The sequence below is a fragment of the Euprymna scolopes genome, chromosome 12 (assembly GCF_053919585.1).
Source record: "Euprymna scolopes isolate OS-2025 chromosome 12, ASM5391958v1, whole genome shotgun sequence".
Lineage (NCBI taxonomy): Eukaryota > Metazoa > Mollusca > Cephalopoda > Sepiida > Sepiolidae > Euprymna > Euprymna scolopes.
The window spans coordinates 114,244,569-114,266,022 of record NC_136493.1 but is presented as its reverse complement, the minus strand read 5'-3'; the positions used below and the strand labels follow the sequence as shown (position 1 = coordinate 114,266,022).

The following is a 21,454-nucleotide window of genomic DNA, read 5'->3' as shown; positions in this document are numbered from 1 at the left end:
TAATCAAGTTACCTGAATTGATTTTTTTTTTTTTCAATAAGTTTTAAAATAAACCTGTAATGCAGTTTTCTTTACGGCGACAAATTTATCGGTTCACCCAGTATATTTCTCATTCCATTAAATTTCCACGGGTTTTGCTAGTACCAAATAAGAAAAGAATTAGATCTGATTTAATTAATAATTTCAACATAATTAATTTCATTTCAAACTATTGTGCATGCTTAAAAAATTATTTCTCTTTCTGGAAATTTAAATCTGTATATATTTTATTAGAGTAATGTAAACATGCACTATACTATATATTGGAATGCATAGATGCATGCAATTGATGACAGACCTGCAATAGGACCATTAGTTCATAGAAAAGACCACCTTTGGAATAATGTCTTCTTATATATCAAAGTTCATGTTGAGAAATCAGACCACTTAAGATCCTATAGTAATAATGTTCACTCCAAGTAATAGATACCCTGTAAGTTTTTTTTTGTTTTTTTTGATAAAAGAAAAAAGTACTTTAGTGCTAAGTATGCTTATTTGTAAAACAAAATGAGGAATGGATGTGCTCATACCGTTACAAGCGTATTAATGTAAGAAAATACCGGCCACAGGAATCGTAACAGAGCATATCAAACCCACATTCCACACTGGTAACCACTGACCAATTGTAATTTGGAAATGAGTGAACCAATAAGGTAGACTAAAGTCTTAAGTTTCGTTAAGACAACATATTTAGAAGAAAGAAAACTTTAAAATAACAACTGTGGTTTAGGGAATAACTAGACCACGTTCTTGAAAAAACATGACATGTAAAACGATGAATGCGTTTTAAATCTGATAGTACATTTATAGATTAAATGTTGTTTTGTGTCAAACTTTGCCCTCGTGGGGAGCCAAATGAACAGATAGGGAAACTGCAAGAGAACTCTTGATTTGGGACGTTTGACAACTCAAATCCAATAATACTCTACCAGTAACGCTACTACGAATTCTAACAATAACTTTGACACTGCCAGGTTCTTCCTCCTAACATACCGACTGGTAGAGCGACCTAGAGAGATGTCAAAAGGTAGCAAGCCTCCAACTAGGAATACTAGCTTTGACTACGAACACTTGTTCAGTAATATGATTCACCAGATTATAAGTTGAAATTGTAGCAAAGCCCACTCAGCTACTTCGAATGATATATATCGGTGACCTTTTACTTTTATATCTTCATCTTGGTCATGATGACTCGACATTCTGATCGTCGGTTGTGATGGGTAGGAATAAACTAAATTATGTGGCATAATCACATTGACACATTGATTATCGTTAGATCGCCAAAGTTAAGCAACACTGAGCCTGGTCAGTATCAGGTGGGTAACCATTTGGGAATATCAGGTGCTGTACGTAGGAGGACGTCTATACTTCCTGGCAAGAACTGCAAAAACCTAACATCGTCATCTCCTCTGCTGGGAATATACAAGCGACTGAGGAACGCTGGTGAATTTGATATTCCCTAGAAACTTCCTCCTTTGTAGGAAGCTGGTTCAACCAACCTAAGGTGAATGCTGCTTCGAATGAAAAAAAATATTATTGAACTCGAATAATAACGTTGACAAATACTAAGAGCAGTCACTGTCGAATGACTAGTGTCGTTTTTGTATCACTTCTGGCCAAGTGCATTCTCCGACCTTGAGGGTTGTCCAGTAAGAGCACATACACCCTGTTTTTGGATGCTTCCATGCATACCCATGACAGCTTTTAAAAATCTACTTTTATTTTGTGTAGACAAATTGTGTATTTAAATGGATAAATGCAAAACATTTGTTTTCTAATCTTGTTTGTTTGCATATTGAATGTTTTATGAGGTTGAAGGAAAGGCTAATGAAACTAGAAGAGATGGAAACTACGAATAGTGAGTTAGTAAAAACAGCAAGGAATGTAAAAAATATATATCTATAAAAGTGAATTGTCTGTGTACATTTCCTACCAAATAACTCTCAATTTTCAGCCTACAGACTCGAGATTTGACATAAGGTTTATTGAGGTTTGGGGAAAATCTTTTTTATTGGTTTTCGGCCAGAAATTTGGCTGTCAAGGGGTCAAAGTTCCAAAGATTTGACCTTTGCAGTTTCTAGCAAACTATTCAGCCAATTTTGGGTCTAAACATTTGAAATTTTACATAAATGGTATTCAGATATACAGCAAGCTTTTTGATCAGTTTTGGGGCGAAAATCTTGCTACCAAGAGGCCAAAGTTGAAAGTGTTGACCTTTTGCAGACTCTACCAAACTTCTCCGCCAATTTTGGGCTTAAACACTTGAAATTTTAGATTTAGGTTATCTGAACATGAGTTAAACTTTTTATTATATATATATATATATATATATATATATATATATATATATATGCACATAAAGTTATGAACAGTACATAGGGCCCGAGCAAAGCCATGCTGAACTGCTAGTATATATATATATATATATATATAGGCAGAGTTGTGTTTTCCGTGATAGAAGCGTCATTTAAATTTTAAAATAAAATGTGTATAAAATACGTTTATAAGCCAAATTATGATATAATATTGCGTTGTAATTTGGCTTATGAACATATTTTATACATATTTTATACATATTTTATTTTTAAAATTTAAACAACGCTTCTATCATGGAAAACATAACTGACTTTCATATCCCGTACACCAAGCGTATTCTTCCGGCATTCCAAAATAACCCTGCAGACGGACAACACGCAGATTCTTTACTGCTTTTTCTTCAATTTAACATCATGGCAAGGAAAAAAAGACAAAAAAGTATAAAATTCTGAGGATGGCGTCTATCGCCAAAATATTAATTTTAAACAAGTAAATATTTGTTATTTTCATAATATTGTGTTGCAATTTGGCTTATGAACGTATTTTATTTTAATATGTTTAATAAACTGTTTTGAAATCACATTATTAAAAAAAATACATTCATTTTTTTCTCCCTCCCTCCCCATTCTTTATCTGTGCCTAAACCTAAACGTAGATTCCATGAACAAAGTTTCTGTCTTAGAACTGCACGCCTGTGGAATAGTCTTCCGTTTTCCTGCTTTCCAGCTGACTACAATATGGTTGTCTTCAAGTCCAATGTAAACAAGTTCTTGATGAGCCGTTCCACTTAAGTTAACAAATTTACCGAATTTCCATTACTAACGATTGCTATATTTTCCAATTGACTACTGTACACTCTTAACCCATATCCTCAAGTGGTCTCTGGGCCTTGATAAGTGGTTATGCCTATGTAAAAAAAATAATTAAAAAAATAAAATAATAAAATTTTTGTGGTCTCTTGTTGGTGTATCAGAATTTTGGGGGAATTTTTGACACCCCTAACACAAAACTGCGAATAAAATATAAAAAACTCGTAATTTCTCTTTTTAAAGTGGGTTGTTTATTTTCTTTATGGAATATACTTCCAAAATAAACTATTAAAGTTGTTTAAAACATAATAGAAATATTATTTTATTTAAAAAAAAAAAAAACAGTAATGAAATCAATTAAATTTTATGAGTTAAGTATTTTTCAATTTTTAAACTTTAAATCTATCAAAATTTTTCTATTGATTCAATTTTTATGATATTTTCAGGGTCAGTGTAAAATTTTATGCTCTTTCCAATAAACCGAATATAATTTAGACAAAGGTTTTTTTTTTAGAATTCACGCCCTCCATTTTGAAATGTCTATTAAAAAGTAAATAATTAATTTACTCACAAAAGTTTTATATATCACAAATTGAAGATAAAAGATCAATAAATAATATGTTCAAATTTAAAACAAAAAAGGTGTTTTTTTTTTGTTTTGTTTTGTTTTAGAAATTTACCTGTAAAGTCCGAAGTTTAAAACTTTTTTTTTTTAATGAAACCTTGGTCCTTGCTCCTTTAATTGAAAAAAAAAATTAGGGTTTGAATTATATTTTTCGAGTAGTTATAAGTTTGGAAAGACAGGGGGTCGAATTATTCAATATATTTCACGCATTCGTAAGGTCAGTTTCTGACACACCTACGAGTCGTGTTGTATCAAGGCTGTATGCTGGTGTTCTTGTACTCTGTTGAAAAGGTTTTTTTTTATTTTTATTTATGCGCGTGGTCATTGTAATGTTATGAGAATTGGCAAAAGCCATTAGAAGCATCATTATTAAATAAAAATTTTGAATAAACAAACTGTTTTGAAATCACATTAAGGTGTAAATATTTTATTTTTTAAAAAATCGTGTTTTTTTTTTTGTTTTTTTTTTTAACTTCAAATGTTTCTTAATTTCAGATAGTAAAACATTCATCATCAGAGTAGAAGGAAAGTTTTTTTTTTTTGTAAATGTCCTCCGTCTTGTATCGAGGTTTAAGGTTTCTTCTTTTTTTCAAAGAATGAATAATTTTTTTTTTTTTTTTTTTTTTTAAATAAACGATTTACATCTTAACGTGGTTTCAAAACAGTTTGCCTGTTTATTTAATAATATAAAAAGTGTTAAAATAGGATCCAGAGCTGCCAGCAGGAACACATAAGTTCTGAAAAGTAGGGCGGGGATTTCTGGTAGGATTTAAAATATTTATTTCATATCCATCTTTTTTTTTTTTTCAATCTCAAAAGTAAATATCACATTTTCAGCTTCCTGCTGGAAAACTTTGGAAGTTGTTGATTTATGATGCCACCCCCTCCGTTTGTTTTTCTTCTCTTCTCCTTTCCTTCTTCTTCTCTGCTCCTTCTCTGCCCCCTCCTTCTCCTCCTCTTGACACTCGAGATTGACGGTCACAAACTTTCATCACAATGAACTTTGACATCTATGTTTGTCTTGTGTCTCCTAAAGGAACAGGAAGTCGGCCTTGACTCCTGACAAGAATGCTTTTTGTAAAACGTGTTATTTTTCTTTCTTTGAAATATCTTTTTAACATAAGACAACAAAAGCAATGACATCCACTAAAGGGTTTTAAATCCGTCATTCCTTTGTGTGTGCGTGTGTGCGATATGCTCATTGTCTCTGTTTTGTGATGCATGTACTATTTAAATCATTTGTTTATAGAAATATTAGACAAAAACATTCATGATAAATTAGGCACAGGACCATTAAAAGTAGGGAGAAAATGTCTATCCTACTCTCAACTAGAATCATCTCAGTCACCACAATACCACATTTACACTAGCGGCCGTCCTATTCAAGATATTCCCAAATTGGTTGGAAATTTTGTTCATAAATATGCACGCACACACACACACACACACACACACACACACACACACACACACACACACACACAAGGGTTTCATTGAAATGAAATAGAGTGGGGGGGGGGCAATAAAAATATATATATATATATATATATATATATATATATCCTGTTATTGTATGCATGCTAGTTCTTCATATCTTGGCACTGTGTGTGTGTATTATCTGTGAACGTTTTATAACTGTTTATGTATATGCATATAAGCTGTGTGTAGTTCTGCATGTCAGTCCACCTCCCCTCTAGTTGCGCGCGCACACACACACACACACACACACACACACACACACACACACACACACACACACACACACACACACACACACACACACGGGTTTTGCTACTTGACGATTAAGAGCCCAAGCCACCATGTCTGGATGCCAAACCTTATTAGCAGATGACCTTTACACTGTTCACCACAACAAAATATGTAAATTGGAAGATTTGTGGAGAAATGCACCTTGACAGATCGTTGGACATCTGGGAACATGAAACGGAAAGGTTACAATATTCTATGGCAAAGATACAGTCGCGCAGATACATAAGACAAGACCATCAAGCCAGACATTGTAATAAAGAGCAAGCCTGAAATAACTGCGCTCATTATCGATGTCACCATTCCAAATGACTATGGTCTTCATAGAACTGAACGGGAAAAGATAACAAAATATCAGGACCTAAAGAATAATTAAACAAAAAAACAATATCGTCAGTGAAACAAATAAACATGTTACCGGTTGGGATAGAAACAACTGACCTAATGAAAAAAATGTTAAATACTTGGAAACAATCCATGGAAAACCAAGTTTGCATGAAATACAGATAGCAGCCATAAAGGGAACACCGTGTATTCTTAAGAGCCTTCAGCTATTAATCCAAATCAGAATGAAATAAAGTGTTAGCACCAGGAAGGAGCTCTTGACCCTTTAAAACTAACTGAAGTAAATAAAAATAATATATATATGATGATGATTGCAACGTCTTGTCAGACGAGTGTCACTCCCTCAGACACTTAATGTCCATGAGCCCAAATACCTGAGGGAGTATCTATACAAAGATGATGTTACAGAGTTTTAGTTTTGTATGACAGCTAATTCTCTCTCTCGGTTCAAAATGTTGAGATCCAGCAACAAGCAAGAGCAAGATAGCCAGCAACAAGTTAAACTGCAGACCAGTTTAATGCGGGCACTGGTCTCCCGCTTTGTTTTTTTGAAATCAGATTTGCTTCTCCTAGAAAGGTTGCCTTCACCATGGCTTACAGGAGCCCTCTCCACCCCAACACACACACACACACACACACACACACACACACACACACATATATATACACACACACACACACACACACACAAATATACATGGTGCTAGTTGGACGTTGACCCCGAGAAAGGGTTCATTCGATCTTTGGAAGGTCTTGTTTTTAATCCTTCAGGGAAACCAGCCACCCTCCTCACCAAACAAGTTTGGTGGGGGAACCAGTTTAGTCGCCGGTGACCCGACCATATATATATATTATATAGGAATAATACATTTTTCTTAGAACCTAATTTTTTATTTTTTTTCAAATAAAAACAATATATAAATACATTCAGCATAGTTACATACACTCATGCAAAATATCAAGGTCTCATGTATGATATGAAAAGAAACTGCAATCTTAGGGAGATATCAATCATACCAGTTATTATAGGTGCCGCAGGGCTTATGAAGAAGAACCTGAAGTCCTGCCTAACTAATATTCCTGGTTAACTAAGTGCAAGAGAAATCCAGACAATTGCACTTAAGGGAACAGTGAGGATACTAAAAAGAGCTCTCGGTTGGTTTCAATAAAAAGCAGGGCAATGTTAGCAACATTCGCAGCATTACAGTCTTCAAAGAAAGAAAATGAAAAAAAAAAAATGCTGTAGCAGAATTTTCTCTTGGTACTATTAACTATAAATCAGTAAAGCTAGAAATTGATATACTACCCAGTATATACCAACAGCACTTGAAGAGCAGGTATAAACTATATTATGGAAATTTTAAATACTTTTTAAGTTTTTCATGTATGTTCTACAGTTTTTTTTTTGTTTTTTTTTTTTTTTTTGTTCAGATTTTGGTTGTGAAAAGAGAAAACTGGACAATAATTTTGTAAATTTTTTTTTTTTTTTTTTTTTTTTAACCAAAGGAAGTAAATATCGATTATTACTATCATTTATTTCTTTTTTACTTTTTGAATGTACTACTTTAAAGAAATGTGACGTCAGCTTATTGCCAATTTAGACATTTTGAATTTTTACTATTGGGTCTTATTTTCTTGCATCTTGTCACCGTGCACAATGGATTATGCCATAAGTGGAAGGAGGCAAATGACATAATTAAAAAAAAGGAATAGAGGGAAGGAAGTGGGGATAAGAAATATATTAGAAAAATCATTATCAATCAATGTAAAATTTAAACAATTACGGGTTTAATAATATATATATATATATATATACACACACACACACACTGACTTAACAAGTCATCTAGTGATTTATAAATTTTAATAAATAATATTTAAAATAAAATAAAACTCAAATGAACTTGTAACGAGTGTTGTAACCCAACATCCGGTTTACGACTTCCGGTTGTGCATGCGTACATAATCGACGCGACAATAAAACGTAGTTTTACTGTGTACGTTTGCAGCGTCCAAATTGTTATTTTCGCGATTAAATTAAGATATATCAAAATTTGAATTAACTTTAAGTATTATGGCATCTGGGTACATGATGACGAGTATGGACCCTGCGCAAACATTGGTCTATTTCAGGCCATAAAAAATAATAATAATAAGCCAAAGAAAATGCTAAACTGATTTTAAACTCAAAATAATCGAGCGTGTTTTCTGGTTTGATTTTTTTTTTTTTCTTTGAGTAAATTTCATTCATATTTTTATTTTGTTCTTTTTATTTTATTTCATTTTAAATTTATTTTTATTTTATTTAATTTTAAATTCATTTTTATTTTATTTTCTCTACAAAATATTTTGTACATTTATAATAAAAAGTGCTTACGCAACTATTTGGATGGACAAAGGACTTTGATTCTTCTCATAACTTCCTCGAAAAACGAAAAAATACTTGCATCTACGATGTAATGTAGTGTTTGTCATCAGGAGATGCCTCTCATAAAGTAGCGTGACACGAAGATTTTTCGGTGCAAAATTCATGTGTCAGAAGACATTCAGAAGAAAAGGATCTTTTTAAAAAAAAAACTCTTAGTTAACTTTACAAGAATTTATAAAAATTTGTATGTCTTGTCTAGACAGATCACGGGTGTTGTCGTTGCTTATCTATGCGAATTAAATGTGACTACCATTTATCAATTTGCCATTTTCTTAGGTTTAAATTTTTTTATTTTTTTATTTTTTTGCTTGAAAAAGTTTTTCATGGGTAAATAGACCAAGGTTTGTGCTAAGCATAATGGTTGCTGATGTGGGCTATGTTTACCTTAATTTGGTGTCATGCAAAGTTTGTAATAAAAGAAAAAAATGAACAACACTCCATATTAAACGTCCATTAATAAATATTCTTCAAATTTTAGTTTTTGAAAAAATTTTTCAGAGTTTTTATGGGACATCTGGCACATCTGTTCTCATATTTTCATTGAATTTGCTTAATAGTGAGACACCAATTAATATTCCCTGAATTTTGATTTTTTTAAGATTCGTTAAGCTGAAAATATTTAGATATTTTCTAGAATCAGAATCCTGAAATGGAGTTTGACTAAAATTGGAATGAGGATTCTTGACATAAGGTTTATATTTTGATTTTAATCTTTATAATAAGATATTAAAGTGGTGCAAAACTGTTCTCTTCACGGAAATTCTTTTTACCTATTCTGGGACGAATCTTTTTTTGAATCTAGTTACCAATCTTTTTAAATCTAGCCATACTGATGGAACAAGCCTGAAAGAACTGCACTCATTGTCGATGTCACAGTCCCAAATGATTTCGGCCTTCAAAGAGCGGAACGGGAAAAGATAACAAAATATCAGGACCTAAAAAATGATCTAAAAACGACAAAAATAAAATGAAAGAAAAATACATTATACCGGTTGTGATAGGAGCAACTGGTTTAATAAAAATGAATCTTCATAAATACTTAGAAGCAATCCCTGGAAGGCCAAGCTGTAATAAAATACAGATAGCAGCCATAAAGGGAACAGTATCTATTCTTAAAGGAGCCCTCGGATATAAATTTAAATCATAACGGAATCAAGTGTTAGCTCCAGGAAGGAGCCACTTGATCTCTTAAAGCTTACTGAAGTAAAATAAAAATAAAAATAAAAAAATGAATCATAAATCTAGCCATACTGATGAATCATGATAAAACAATTATCTGGGCAAAATATTTTATATGTATATAGTGTCTTTATCTTGCAACAGTTCATTCAAGTATCAAGTGGATTAAGATGTTAAATGGATGCACATACTTTGATCAAACATAAAAAGGAAATGCAAATGTAAGATTTTTTTTGCATTGAACAAAAAAAAGAATGACTAACAAATCAAAACAGATGAAACCACAAAAGTTGACTGACTGCATTGAAATCGTTTTAGATCTTACTGTTACCAAGTGATAATCAATGATTGTAGTGTTTGAAATCTTTCACAAACAAGGGGGTCAAATTCAACTGAATTTTTTATGGTACTTATTAGTGTTGGCATGATTAATCGAACCTGGAATCGGAAAAATTGCACATTTTTGGAATCGGAAAAATTTGTGCCTATTTTCCGATGCCAAAAACGATTCGTTTAATTATCCTTTTTTATTTGATTTTGTTTAGAATAAAATCTCCCACTGCTGGTAGTAACAATAAAATAATTAAAAAAATTGATTTTAAATTACCAGTAAAGCTAAAATCTATAGATCCCTCGCACCCACCAACAAATGTGTTTTTACGTTTGAGAAAATATGTTTTTACGGTAACCGTGAAAAAAAAAACAAAAAAAAACAAACTTTATAGTTAAATATTTAGAGATTTATAAAGAATTTGAATCGGTAAATGTATCAGAATCGGAAAAATATTGGAATCATTCCATCACTAGTATTTATAAACATTGGGTACACAAGAAATTACTCGTAGTTTGAGAGAGAATAACCAGGTTGTGTGCAAGAAGTGTAAGACATTAGAGACAGTTTCTCCGTTGGAATCTTCATCTGTTTAGGTGGTGAAGCTATTGAAGTTGTCTTGAAATTTCATTACCTTAGTCATAACAGTGAAACACTGGGAAAAGCAGGTGCTTATGATTGCTTGTTCGGAATGAAGGAATTTCCCTGAACTTACTCTATCTACTCCCAAGTCTTGCAGAGTGTTATCACTGTCGAGCAAGTGAAGTCTACCAGGCGTGCATATGCACTATGATGCATAGAAGTGAAATTTGATGAGTGAGCGTTGAGGATATGTGTTGCATGGATAGAAATGATATGAAAATGATGCGATGGGTGTGTCATGCGAGTCTTAGACAGGCTTAAATCTAATGATTTCAGAGGAAGATTAAATCTGGACAGTAATAGGTTTATGTATGCAGAACAGAAGACTTCATTGATTTGGTCACATTTGAAAGAATGGATGAAAGTGCTTGGGTTAGATGTAGCTCTAGTTCATAGGGGAAAGCCAAGGGAAGTAAGTGATAAGAATGAACTCGAGAGAAAATGATTAGAAAGCGAAAGGAATAAAGATCTGACCAGTAATAGGTGAGTTTCAAAGTCGATTTTTAAAAGCTATTTAACATATGCCACTATGTAAATGTGACGTAAAACCAAAGATAATGATGCGATTGTGATGATCTTGTATGCATGAAAGAAAGGTATGAAAACTCTCTAACATTATGTAAAATAATGATTCATATTATTTTTTCAACAAAAAAACAAAATGTTGGTCCGTCGTAAACAGACAAAATAATCTATCAAATGTGAATTCTTGAATTTTCAGCGAATTTTGTCACCAATTTTAATTTTATGCATAAAGTAAAGATGATCCCCTGTCTTTCGTCAATAGCTTTAACAAAAAAAAGTAATTTTTTTTTTTTTTTGTCACAAAGAGCAAATATTGATCCATGGCGTTAAAAAGAAAAACAAAATCTCCTTTCCAATTGCTTTTATTGAATTTCATATTTTATCTTAACATTTTATTATTATTACTACTACTACTACTACTACTACTACTACTACTACTAATATCATAGAGGGATTTGGAGGAAATAACCCTCTCAGTCATAAGTCCTTATACTACAATCCAAATCACCAGGTACTGTTTTTATAACAGAAAAATTTTAAAAGGAAAGAGTTTTCATTTGCTTTTTTCGCCTTTATCTCTCTCTTTCCCTCTTCTTCCTTTCATTATTTGTCTTACAATGAGAAAGGGAGAAGACAGAATGAATCACTTTCGTTTTCAGGATGGAGGGTGAAATGGAGAATTTAGTGGCTCAAACAATTAAACACACTACACTAAAAGGCTTGGATCTCACCAACAAAGGTATTTTTACACTGAGATGTTTGTTGATTTTTAAGACAAAATCAAATTGCAGTATTAAGTAACTTGCTTATGAAAAGTAGGACTCTAAGTGACAATGAGTAACTCGGCTTGGACCAAACGAAAGAACAAGAAAGAAAAAAAAATTTAAGAATGTTCCAAGATTTTTTTTTTTTTTTCTTGTTTTATTTTATTTTATTTTTTACAGCATATCAACCTTTTTTGAGTTTGCATATTTGGATTCTTCGGACTACTGTTCTCATCTTGAGTGTTATTTTCACAACGTTTCAGTCAATGTAACCTGCGATCTTCTCCAATGTATCTTGTTGAATTTGGGAATCTGCACATAATTTCTAATGGAATGCTTTATTTAACCCACAGAGGTAGCATGCTCGTGTTCCATCAGCTATGACTGGTTGGAAGTCTTAAATAATTTGCAATTGTATTTTGAGTGTCACCCATATTAAGGATTAAACCTTCAACCTCTAGAAGAGTAACTTACAACTGAATTTTACCAACTACTTTATCCACTATGCCATGGATTTTAGGAACCTTAAACCAATTTTGTTATTAGATGTACATTGTTATTACTTATCACTATACATCACAATGTATTATTACTGTGTGTGTATGTATGTAAGTGTGTGTGTATGTATATATAATATATATATATATACACACATTGTAATCATATTGACACACCAGTTCTTGTCAGATCAATGAAGTTAAGCAATATTGAGCCTGGCTAGTACCAGATGGGTGACCATTTGAGAATTCTAGGTGCTGTATGTACTTTCTGCTTATCTTCCCACTGGTATTTAACAATGTCGATTCAGGAGAGGTGTCGTTGGAGATTGCGCAACTCTTGCCACAAAAAAATTCCATGTGCAGCCACCTTTACAGTTGGTATTCATAGTCTGTCAAGACTGAAGGAAGCTACCATACCGAGGTTGAAATAATAAAAACATTTATCTCTACCAACGTATCGAACACTTTTTTCCATGTTTTTTACAAAATATACCTCTGAATATATATATATATATATATATAGTTGATAGTTCCTATATTGTGTTCAATATTATACTACGTCTGCTTAGTTATTTAATGAATTCTATCATTTTCGTAAAAGTTTCTTTGCTTCATATTCTTTATAGTTTCAAGTTCATACACAAGACAAGATTCTATTTAATCTATAGATGAGATCTCTGACTGAGTAGACTTGGTAGTAATGGCAACTAAGGGAAATTATGGGTCACACCATGAGCTGTGGTTTAATGATATGGAGTACAGCCAACCTTTGATATCCTTTTTTTCTCATGAGATGTTTCTTTCTGTCTCTCACTCGTTTTTTTTTTTTTTCTTTTCCAGAGCACAAAGTGATCATTGTTGGATTAGACAATGCAGGAAAGACAACAATTTTATACCAGTTGTAAGTACTTTTTTTCGTAATAGTAAAGATTGACAGTCTAAACAGTTTATTCAAAAATTCAAATAGAATTAGTCTATTAAAATGGTTCCTCATTTAATAATTTAAAAAGAAAAAACACATAAAACCATTTTTATCACATTATGTTTATATCACCAATCTTTACTTCTTACCTTATTTTTTATTTTTGTCTTTATGTCAAAATTATAATGGTTGCTGAAAATCTGCACTATTGGTGTGCTTTTATTTTTTTTATATTCATCCTATGGATAGCTGTTAGAACTTCAGTTCAAATTCCAGATTAATTGAAGAATATGTATGTAGCAAATCCTACTGATAAAATCCCAATGGAGACCTCAAGTAGCATGCTTTTAAGTTTTGTTCCAAATGGGACTTGATAATAAAATGATGTAGTGAGAGAAACTTTCCACATGCAACTTAACCCTACCTTGATTTTTCTTGAGTTGTAAGTCATGTTTAGTTTCGGAAAAGTGTCCGATGGGTAGTTATTCTATACAAGTCTTGGAGATGACAAATTCTCAGTGGACAGCTGTACTGTACAGGTTCCAGTTTTTGTAATTTTGCAGGCAAAGAGCAAATGATCCCTCTAGTGTTGACACGAAAAAAGTATGTGCAAAGTTGCTAAAAAAAAAAAAAAAAAAAAAAAGGGTTAATTTTTATGGAGCAATTCTGGTTTCTGATTGGTTGATAGCAGAACATGAATTAATTTGATTTGTCAGTTCCTATCGGCAGCGTTTATAAATAGAATCTCCCAACTCTGAGGGACCATACCCCCATTATGAGTCAAAAATATTTTTTTTTTGCGTCAGTTGCAACTAATATTCGTTTTCAAATCCAATGTTAACAAATTCTTGTCTGACAATCCTCTAAATAATCAAATTTTGCACTATTTCAACACTCATCCTCAATTTTTAAGGTGTTGTCTCGCAGTTCACCTGTAAAACTCATCAACCAAGTGACCTTGATAAGTGATTATTACTTCTATATTTTTGTCTGTTGTCTGTAGCTTAATGTTAAAAATTGCATAAATGACTTTTCCTGTCTGCTGCCATTTTACTTGTGCTGCTCACTAGGATCGTGTTATCATCAACTGATTCCTCATGTCTAAAGCGACCTACCCTGTGTTTTGACGTCAACGTGGGATACAATTTGGAGCATTTCAGATGACAGCAGGCGATGTGTCTATACTAGTTGAGACATCATTTTATGACATACTTTCTCACGAAAGCCTGTGAAATGAGATCAATTTACTGCATTCGATGCGCTGCAGCCAGGATCACGTTATTCTGATGTTTCATCATTAAACCTGTTTTGCAGCCATGTAAGAGTACAGGTCGGACATGTGTACTGCATACTGCCACTTTCACATATGATAGGATCACTACATTTTATAAAGTTGTTGACTACTGCTTGAAAATTGTTGTCTTTTAGTCGTGTCAGTTCGCCCAGTGCAATCAGTTGTGTTACCTAAGTGAATATTAACTATTTGCAACAGATTGGGGCCCCTATGATTACTAGTGAGTAGGTTAGCTAGGTAAATATGCAATACAGATAATAGCTTGAGGAATTTGGGGTAGACAATTTAAAACAAATTAATGAACAAAAGGAATGTGTAACCAATCTCCTTATACTGCAGAATAAGACGGTTCTCTTAAATCAAATTCTACTCAATTTCCACCACTACTGATCATTATGCTGTTGTCTCACTGACCACCTAACACTCATTAATCCTTATTCTCGAGTGGCTTTTCAGCCTTTATCTAATAGATTTGAGCTCTACGATAGATAGCAAGTAGGTTAGCTAGGTAAATATGCAATATATATATATATCAAAGCTTGGTAAATTGGGGTAGACAGTTTGAAATAATTATCAAATATTTGAAAATAAATAGTAAATTTCCAAAACAATAGAACACCAGAACAATAAATAAATGAAACCAATAACATTGGCTTCATTTTAAAACATCAAAGATGACACAATTGAAATATCAGAATAGCTGACTATAGGAACACCTGAGAGTCGCAGTAGTGAATGACAGGGACACTTCAATTTTGAAGTCCAGACTTTTGGATTTAGTTTATTTATTTTTTATACAAGTGAGTCACACTTATCAAGGCCTGAGGGCCACTCGAACATAAGGGTTAATGAATGTATGGTGATCACCTGGACAACAGCATAGTAATCGTTAGTGGTGGAAATTGGGTATAATTTGATGATTTAAGGGGACGACTCAGCAAGAACTTGTTTACATTGGACTTGAAAACAATCATATTATAGTTGACCAGAAAGCAGGCCAGCAGAACAGAATTCTACAGGCGGGCAGTTCTAGGAAAAAAGCTTCATGAAATTTGCATTTAGATTTAGGCACAGATAAAGAGTGGGGGAATTGTTGATAGTGGTTGTGGCAAGACAAATGTTTCTTTTTCTTTTTTTTTTTCTTTTTTTATGAAAGTTTGGCAAGGGAGGACCATAGATTGAAGCTCAGATGAGCATCTGCCATGAAAATAATGATAGAGCAGAAACAGGCTTGCAACGTATTTTCTGTGGGAAAGAGGTGGCAGAGAAAAGAAAAAGGGGATCACCTACCCGGTTTCGAAGCCTGTTTTGAACTATTAAGGCACAATAGGGTGCTCAGAGTAGCTCCTGCCCAAATGTGGCCAACAGTACTTCATCATAGGAGGACGTACTTGATTTCTAAACAGATACAAGTTACAGAATTGATCGTTTGTCGAGAGCATCGGCTCTTTTACATCCGGTGAGCAAGAGGAGCATTACAACTTAAGATGTAAAGATGAGCTAAGAGACTTGGAATTGCAACTCTGATCACCACGGTATCAATGAATTTGAAATAAAACATTTGCCACTGTAAAAAAGAGATGACTATTGTTGTTTAAAGAACCGTAACCTGAATGTTTACTTTTGAACTGTTATTCTTATAGTAATTGTCTGTATTTTTGAGATGAGGTGTTTTCATTTATTGAGATTGTCGGACTGACTGCCTCATCTTGGTTGTTATAGTCACAACGTTTCGGCTGTTTTGCCCTCTGGCTTTCATCAAACGATTCCCCAGTTCGATACAAAACACCTGATGAAGGCCGAAGGGCAAAACGGCCGAAACGTTGTGACTATAACAACCAAGATGAGGAAGTCAGTCCGACAATCTCAATAAATGTTATTCTTATAATCATATGTACATTTTGTGAACTGGAGTTAACAGCTCATTGTAAAGAACTCTTTTGGGTAATCTTATTTGTCTCCGTTATTGCATTTGTGTATGTTTATGTTTACACCGACATCCACATTGATCCGCTGTATATACGCTGTATGTAACATGTTGGTAAATGCTTGTGACCGGTATTTACTCTTACTCCATCAAATGCATTTCTTGTCAGTAATAAAAAAACATCCGCGCAACCACCTTTTTTTTTTTTTTTTTTTTTTTTTTTGAAGTCTTTAGAAAGTTTGTATGTGGTGCTGCCACATCTATCTATATATCTATAAAAGTGAACGTGTCTGTCTGTGTACGTGTCTGTGTACATTTCCCTACACAATAACTTTGTCAATTTTTAGTCTACAGACTCGAAATTTGATATACAGGGTACTGAGATTTGGGAAAATCTATGTGATCGGGTTTCGGCCAGAAATTTGGTTGTTAAGGGGGTCAAAGTTCAACGATTTGACCTTTGACCTCTGTGGTCTCTTCCAAATTACTCAAACAATTTCTGGTCTAGATATTTGAAATTTTACATAAAGGGTATTCAGAGATAGGGAAAGCTTTTTCATCAGTTTGGGTCGAAAATTTTTAGTTACCAATATATAAATGTATGTATGTATGTCTGTTTGCATGTCTGCCTTAAACTTTTCAATAGAGGCGACGGATTTTACCAAGATCAGTATCGTTTTAAAGTTCGACCTTTCATACGACAAATATTGAAAAATTGGCTAAAAACATTAATATCTTCCCCTTCAACTAGGCACTTTTCTACAGGGGGGGTCACTTTTTTCGCCGATATTTTTTAAAGTTATCCTCTCCTTTAGATTGTCTAGCCTTAATTTTAAAAAAATGCCGCTTCCAGTTTGTCGGTGGCCGTAACAGCATAAACGTTAGGTTTTACCCCGTTTTTTTCCTCCTTTGAAGTACGGGTTCGAGCCTGCCTTCCTACTACCACTTTTTTTTTTTTTTTTTTTTTTTTTTTTGCTCAACATACACATCCTAACACCTGGGCAATGCCGCGCTAAAATGCTAGTATATATATAAAAGTGAACCTGTCTGTCTATCTGTGTACACTTTCCTACGCAATAACTCTGTCAATTTTTAGTTTACATACTCGAAATTTGATATACAGGGTACTGAGATTTGGAAAAATGCGATGTGATCGGTTTTCGGCCAGAAATTTGGCTGTTATGGGGTCAAAGTTCAACCATTTGACCTTTGAGAACTCTACCAAACTCCTCTGACAATTTTGGGTCTAAACACTTTGAATTTTTGATATAGGTTCCTTGGACATGGATCTAACTTAATATGATTTGAGCCCAAAACGATAAATGTTAAGGAGTCATAATAGGGGTCAAAGTTAAAAAAAACTTTGACCTCTGCATCTCTACCAAATTACTCAGACAATTTCTGGTCTAAACATTTGAAATTTTACATAAAAGGTATTCAGAGATAGGGCAAGCTTTTTAATTGGTTTGTGTCTGCCTTAAACTTCCGATGGAGACGACGGATTTTCACAAGATCAGTATCATTTTGAAGCTCGACCCTTCTGACGACAAATCCCGAAAAATTGGCTAAAAACATTAATTTTTTCACCCTCAACTGGGCACTTTTCGACAGGAAGGGGTCGCTTTTTTTGCCGATATTTTCGAAAGTCATTCCCTCTTTTCGATTGTCTAACCTTAATTTAAACCTATATCACTTTCGGTTTGGAGGTGGTCGTAACAGCAAAGACCACGTTTCCCCCCCCCCCGTTCTTTTCTTCCTTTGCAGTACAGGTTCGAGCTTGCCTTCCTACTACCACTTTAATTTCACAAACCAGCCACCTGTCAACTAGCCACCTCGTTTGTGCAATTTCACCACATTAAATTATTTGGGGGGGGGGTGATATGTAAAGTTCCATGTCTATGCTAATAAACCAGACAAAATAGGCTACTTGGGAGACAACTTTCAACATGTTATTGTTGAAATACAGCTTAATTTAATCCGTAAAGTTGTGAAAATTGGAAAATAATCCTCAAGATGAAAACAGCAGTTCGAATAATGTAAATTATTAATCCTTATCTCAAAAATTTAGAAATGTGATATCAGTTTACTTTTGTGTTATTTTGTAAATTGTATTTATAAGCCTGCAAATTGTACAGGTTCGCCACTATGATCCAGAGATCCTGTCCAAGCCTAACAGCAGATACTTTCCATCTCTTATAGTACATAACCCTGGTGTGGTGTATTCTGGAGCGTAATGAGGATTGGGATGATCCCTGGACTCGCAATGCTTATGCTTACAAAGAATGGACTCAAAGACTAATCAGTCTGAACTTTAGCAGCAAAGCATGTAAGGAAATTGATTCTAACATACGAGGTGCCTTCAATACGTTCCCAGATATTTTTCGTACAGGCATTTAAAATTGTCATAGACTCTTGAAAATCCAGCATGTTATTGGTAGTTATCTTATGAGATAATTGACCAATTCTTATGATCTCGGGTTAAAATGAACAGCTACAGCAGGAATTGGAATACATCCTACTAAAGCCTGGTGAATTTCAAAAATGCAATCTGGATGTGAGGATACTTTAGAACAACCATATTCAATAAAATTGTTTTAAACTTGGAAAAATGCCACAGAAACATATGGAATGCTTCAGACTGATTTTGGACCATCTTGCATGAATCTAGCATCAGTTTTTGAGTGGCATAAGAGATTGAAAGAAGGTAGTTTGTGAGGGATGATGAGGTGTGAGAGGAGTAAGAAAGTCTGAACACCAGAGATGATTGCCCCATGAAGAATTTCATGGATAAGGAATATTGTATATCTATAGAGACAATAAGTGTACAGTTTGATGTCAGTGTGGGAACTGTACACACAATTATTTGCGAGAAACTGAAGATGCGGGAGATTTGTGCAATGTTTGTTCCAAGGCTGCTCAGTGAAGATCAGAAAGAAAGACGTTATGATAGCAGGGAGATGGTCAAGCTGATCAATTCAGATCCCACAGTTCTTGATGCTCTGGCAGCCTGCGATGAAAGCTGGGTCCACTGTTATGACCAAGAGACAGACTTCCCAGTGGAAGCATGCTGGCTCTCTCAGACTCGAGAAATTCAGACAGCAAATCCACCCAGAAACTTATGATGATCCCTTTTTTTGACAGCACTGGCATGATCTACATGCACTGGGTTCTCATTGGACAGACAGTCAACAAGGAATTGGAGGTTTTAAGGGAGTTCAGGAAGAGATTCCATAGGAAGAGAGCAGCACTCTACAAATTTGTTCAGCGGCATTTCCACCAGAACATTGCACCAGTTCACAACTCCATCCTTGTCACAAACTATTTGATCAAGATGGGCATCAAGGCAGTTTCTCACCATTCCTATAATCCGGACTTTGCTCCTTGTGACTTTTGGTTATTCCCTAAGCTCAAGGAAAGCCTTAGAGGCTGTCATTATGAGACAGTTGAAAAGACGAAAGAGGTTGTGACTAAAGCCATTGGCACGTTCACACAAGAGGACTTTCATGGGGCCTTCTTAGAAGTTGTTGGAACGGTACAAGTGCATTGCAGCCGGGGGAGATTACTTTGAAGGGGACTAGTGTTTCATGTGTGTACTCTCATTAAAAGTACTCATACGAAAAAAGTCCAGAAACTTATTGAAGGCCTCTCGAACAAGATCATCAACAGAAATTTAAATCTAGTTTTAGAAGAATTGTTCACTCCAACACCTAGTTACAATCACCTGCTGAAAGTGTATTATCATTGCTTAGAAAATAAGGAAGAAATTCTGTTTGTGTTTCTGTTCTGTGGAACCGCCTGCCAGCTGCCAGCGATAATTAATGGCAAGTGCTTGTCTGAGCTTCAATTTATGGTCCCCTCCTCTGTCAAACTTTCACAAAAAGCACTTGTCTAGCTACAACCACTATCAACGATTTTCTCCATTTGTGCCTAAATCTAAATGCAAATTCTATGAACAAAGCTTTTCTCTTAGAACTACCTCCTGTGGAACTCTGTATTGTTGGCCTGCTTTCCATCTGACTACAATATGATCATCTTCGTCCAGTATAAACAAGTTCTATCTAATTTTCACCACTAACAATCACTATGATGTTGTCTCAGTGACCATCGTTCATTCACTAACCCTTATTCTCGAGTGGCCTTGGGGCTTCCATAAGTGGTGACTCTCTTATTAAAAAAAAAAAAAAAAAATTATATTACATAGCTTGTTGCACTTTGCTGTTTTTTTTTTTTGCAAATAAAATTGATTGAAGACACCATCTACAATTCTCTATCTATATAAGAGCCAGGTACGTCCAAGGATGGAATACTGTTGCCACATTTGGGCAGGAGCTGCTAGAAAGGACTTGTCCTGCCTTGATAGAGTTCAAAATAGACTTCGTAGCCTCGTAGGAGATGTCCTTTTCTCTTCCCTGCAACCTCTATCTCACAGAAGAGATGTTGCGAGTTTGTCTCTGATGTATCATTATTTTCATGGAAAGTGTTTGACTGAGCTTCAGTGTATGGTCCCCCCTCGCCAAACTTTCACAAGAAACACTCGTCTAGCTGAAAACACTATCAATAATTCCCCGCACTCTTTATCTGTGCCTAAACCTAAACGTAGATTCCATGAACAAAGCTTCTTTCTTAGAACTGCACGCCTGCGGAATTGTCTTCTGTTTTCCTGCTTTCCGGCTGACTACAATATGGTTGTGTTCAAGTCTAATGTAAATAAGTTCTTGATGAGCCGTTCCATATAAGTTATCAAATTTACCGAATTTTCATTACTAATGATTACTATATTGTCCAATTTCTACTGTACACTCTTTAACCCCTATCCTTGAGTGGTCTCTTGGCCTTGATAAAGTGATGATGCCTGTATTAAAAAAAAACCCGCAAAAAAACAACAACGTTATGATAACTTATGATGGTCAAAAGCTTAAACAAATCAACACGTTTATGAACTTTCGATATCTCCTGTAGTCTTGTTAGCCAACTATACACAAAATGTTAATGTGTAAATAATGAACTTCCAGCACAAAAACTTGATGGCGTTGCGTCTGAG

The 21,454-nt window shown here is 34.2% G+C and overlaps 1 protein-coding gene across 1 annotated transcript in view; it reads left to right on the top strand.

Moving 5' to 3' along the window:
* LOC145291463 (ADP-ribosylation factor-like protein 5B) overlaps positions 1-21,454 on the top strand; it is a 150,644-nt gene that overhangs the window by 110,647 nt on the left and 18,543 nt on the right. The window contains exon 2 of the mRNA XM_080137322.1: positions 13,111-13,171. Coding sequence (XP_079993448.1) covers positions 13,111-13,171 — 61 coding nt within the window. The remainder of the gene's footprint in view (positions 1-13,110; positions 13,172-21,454) is intronic.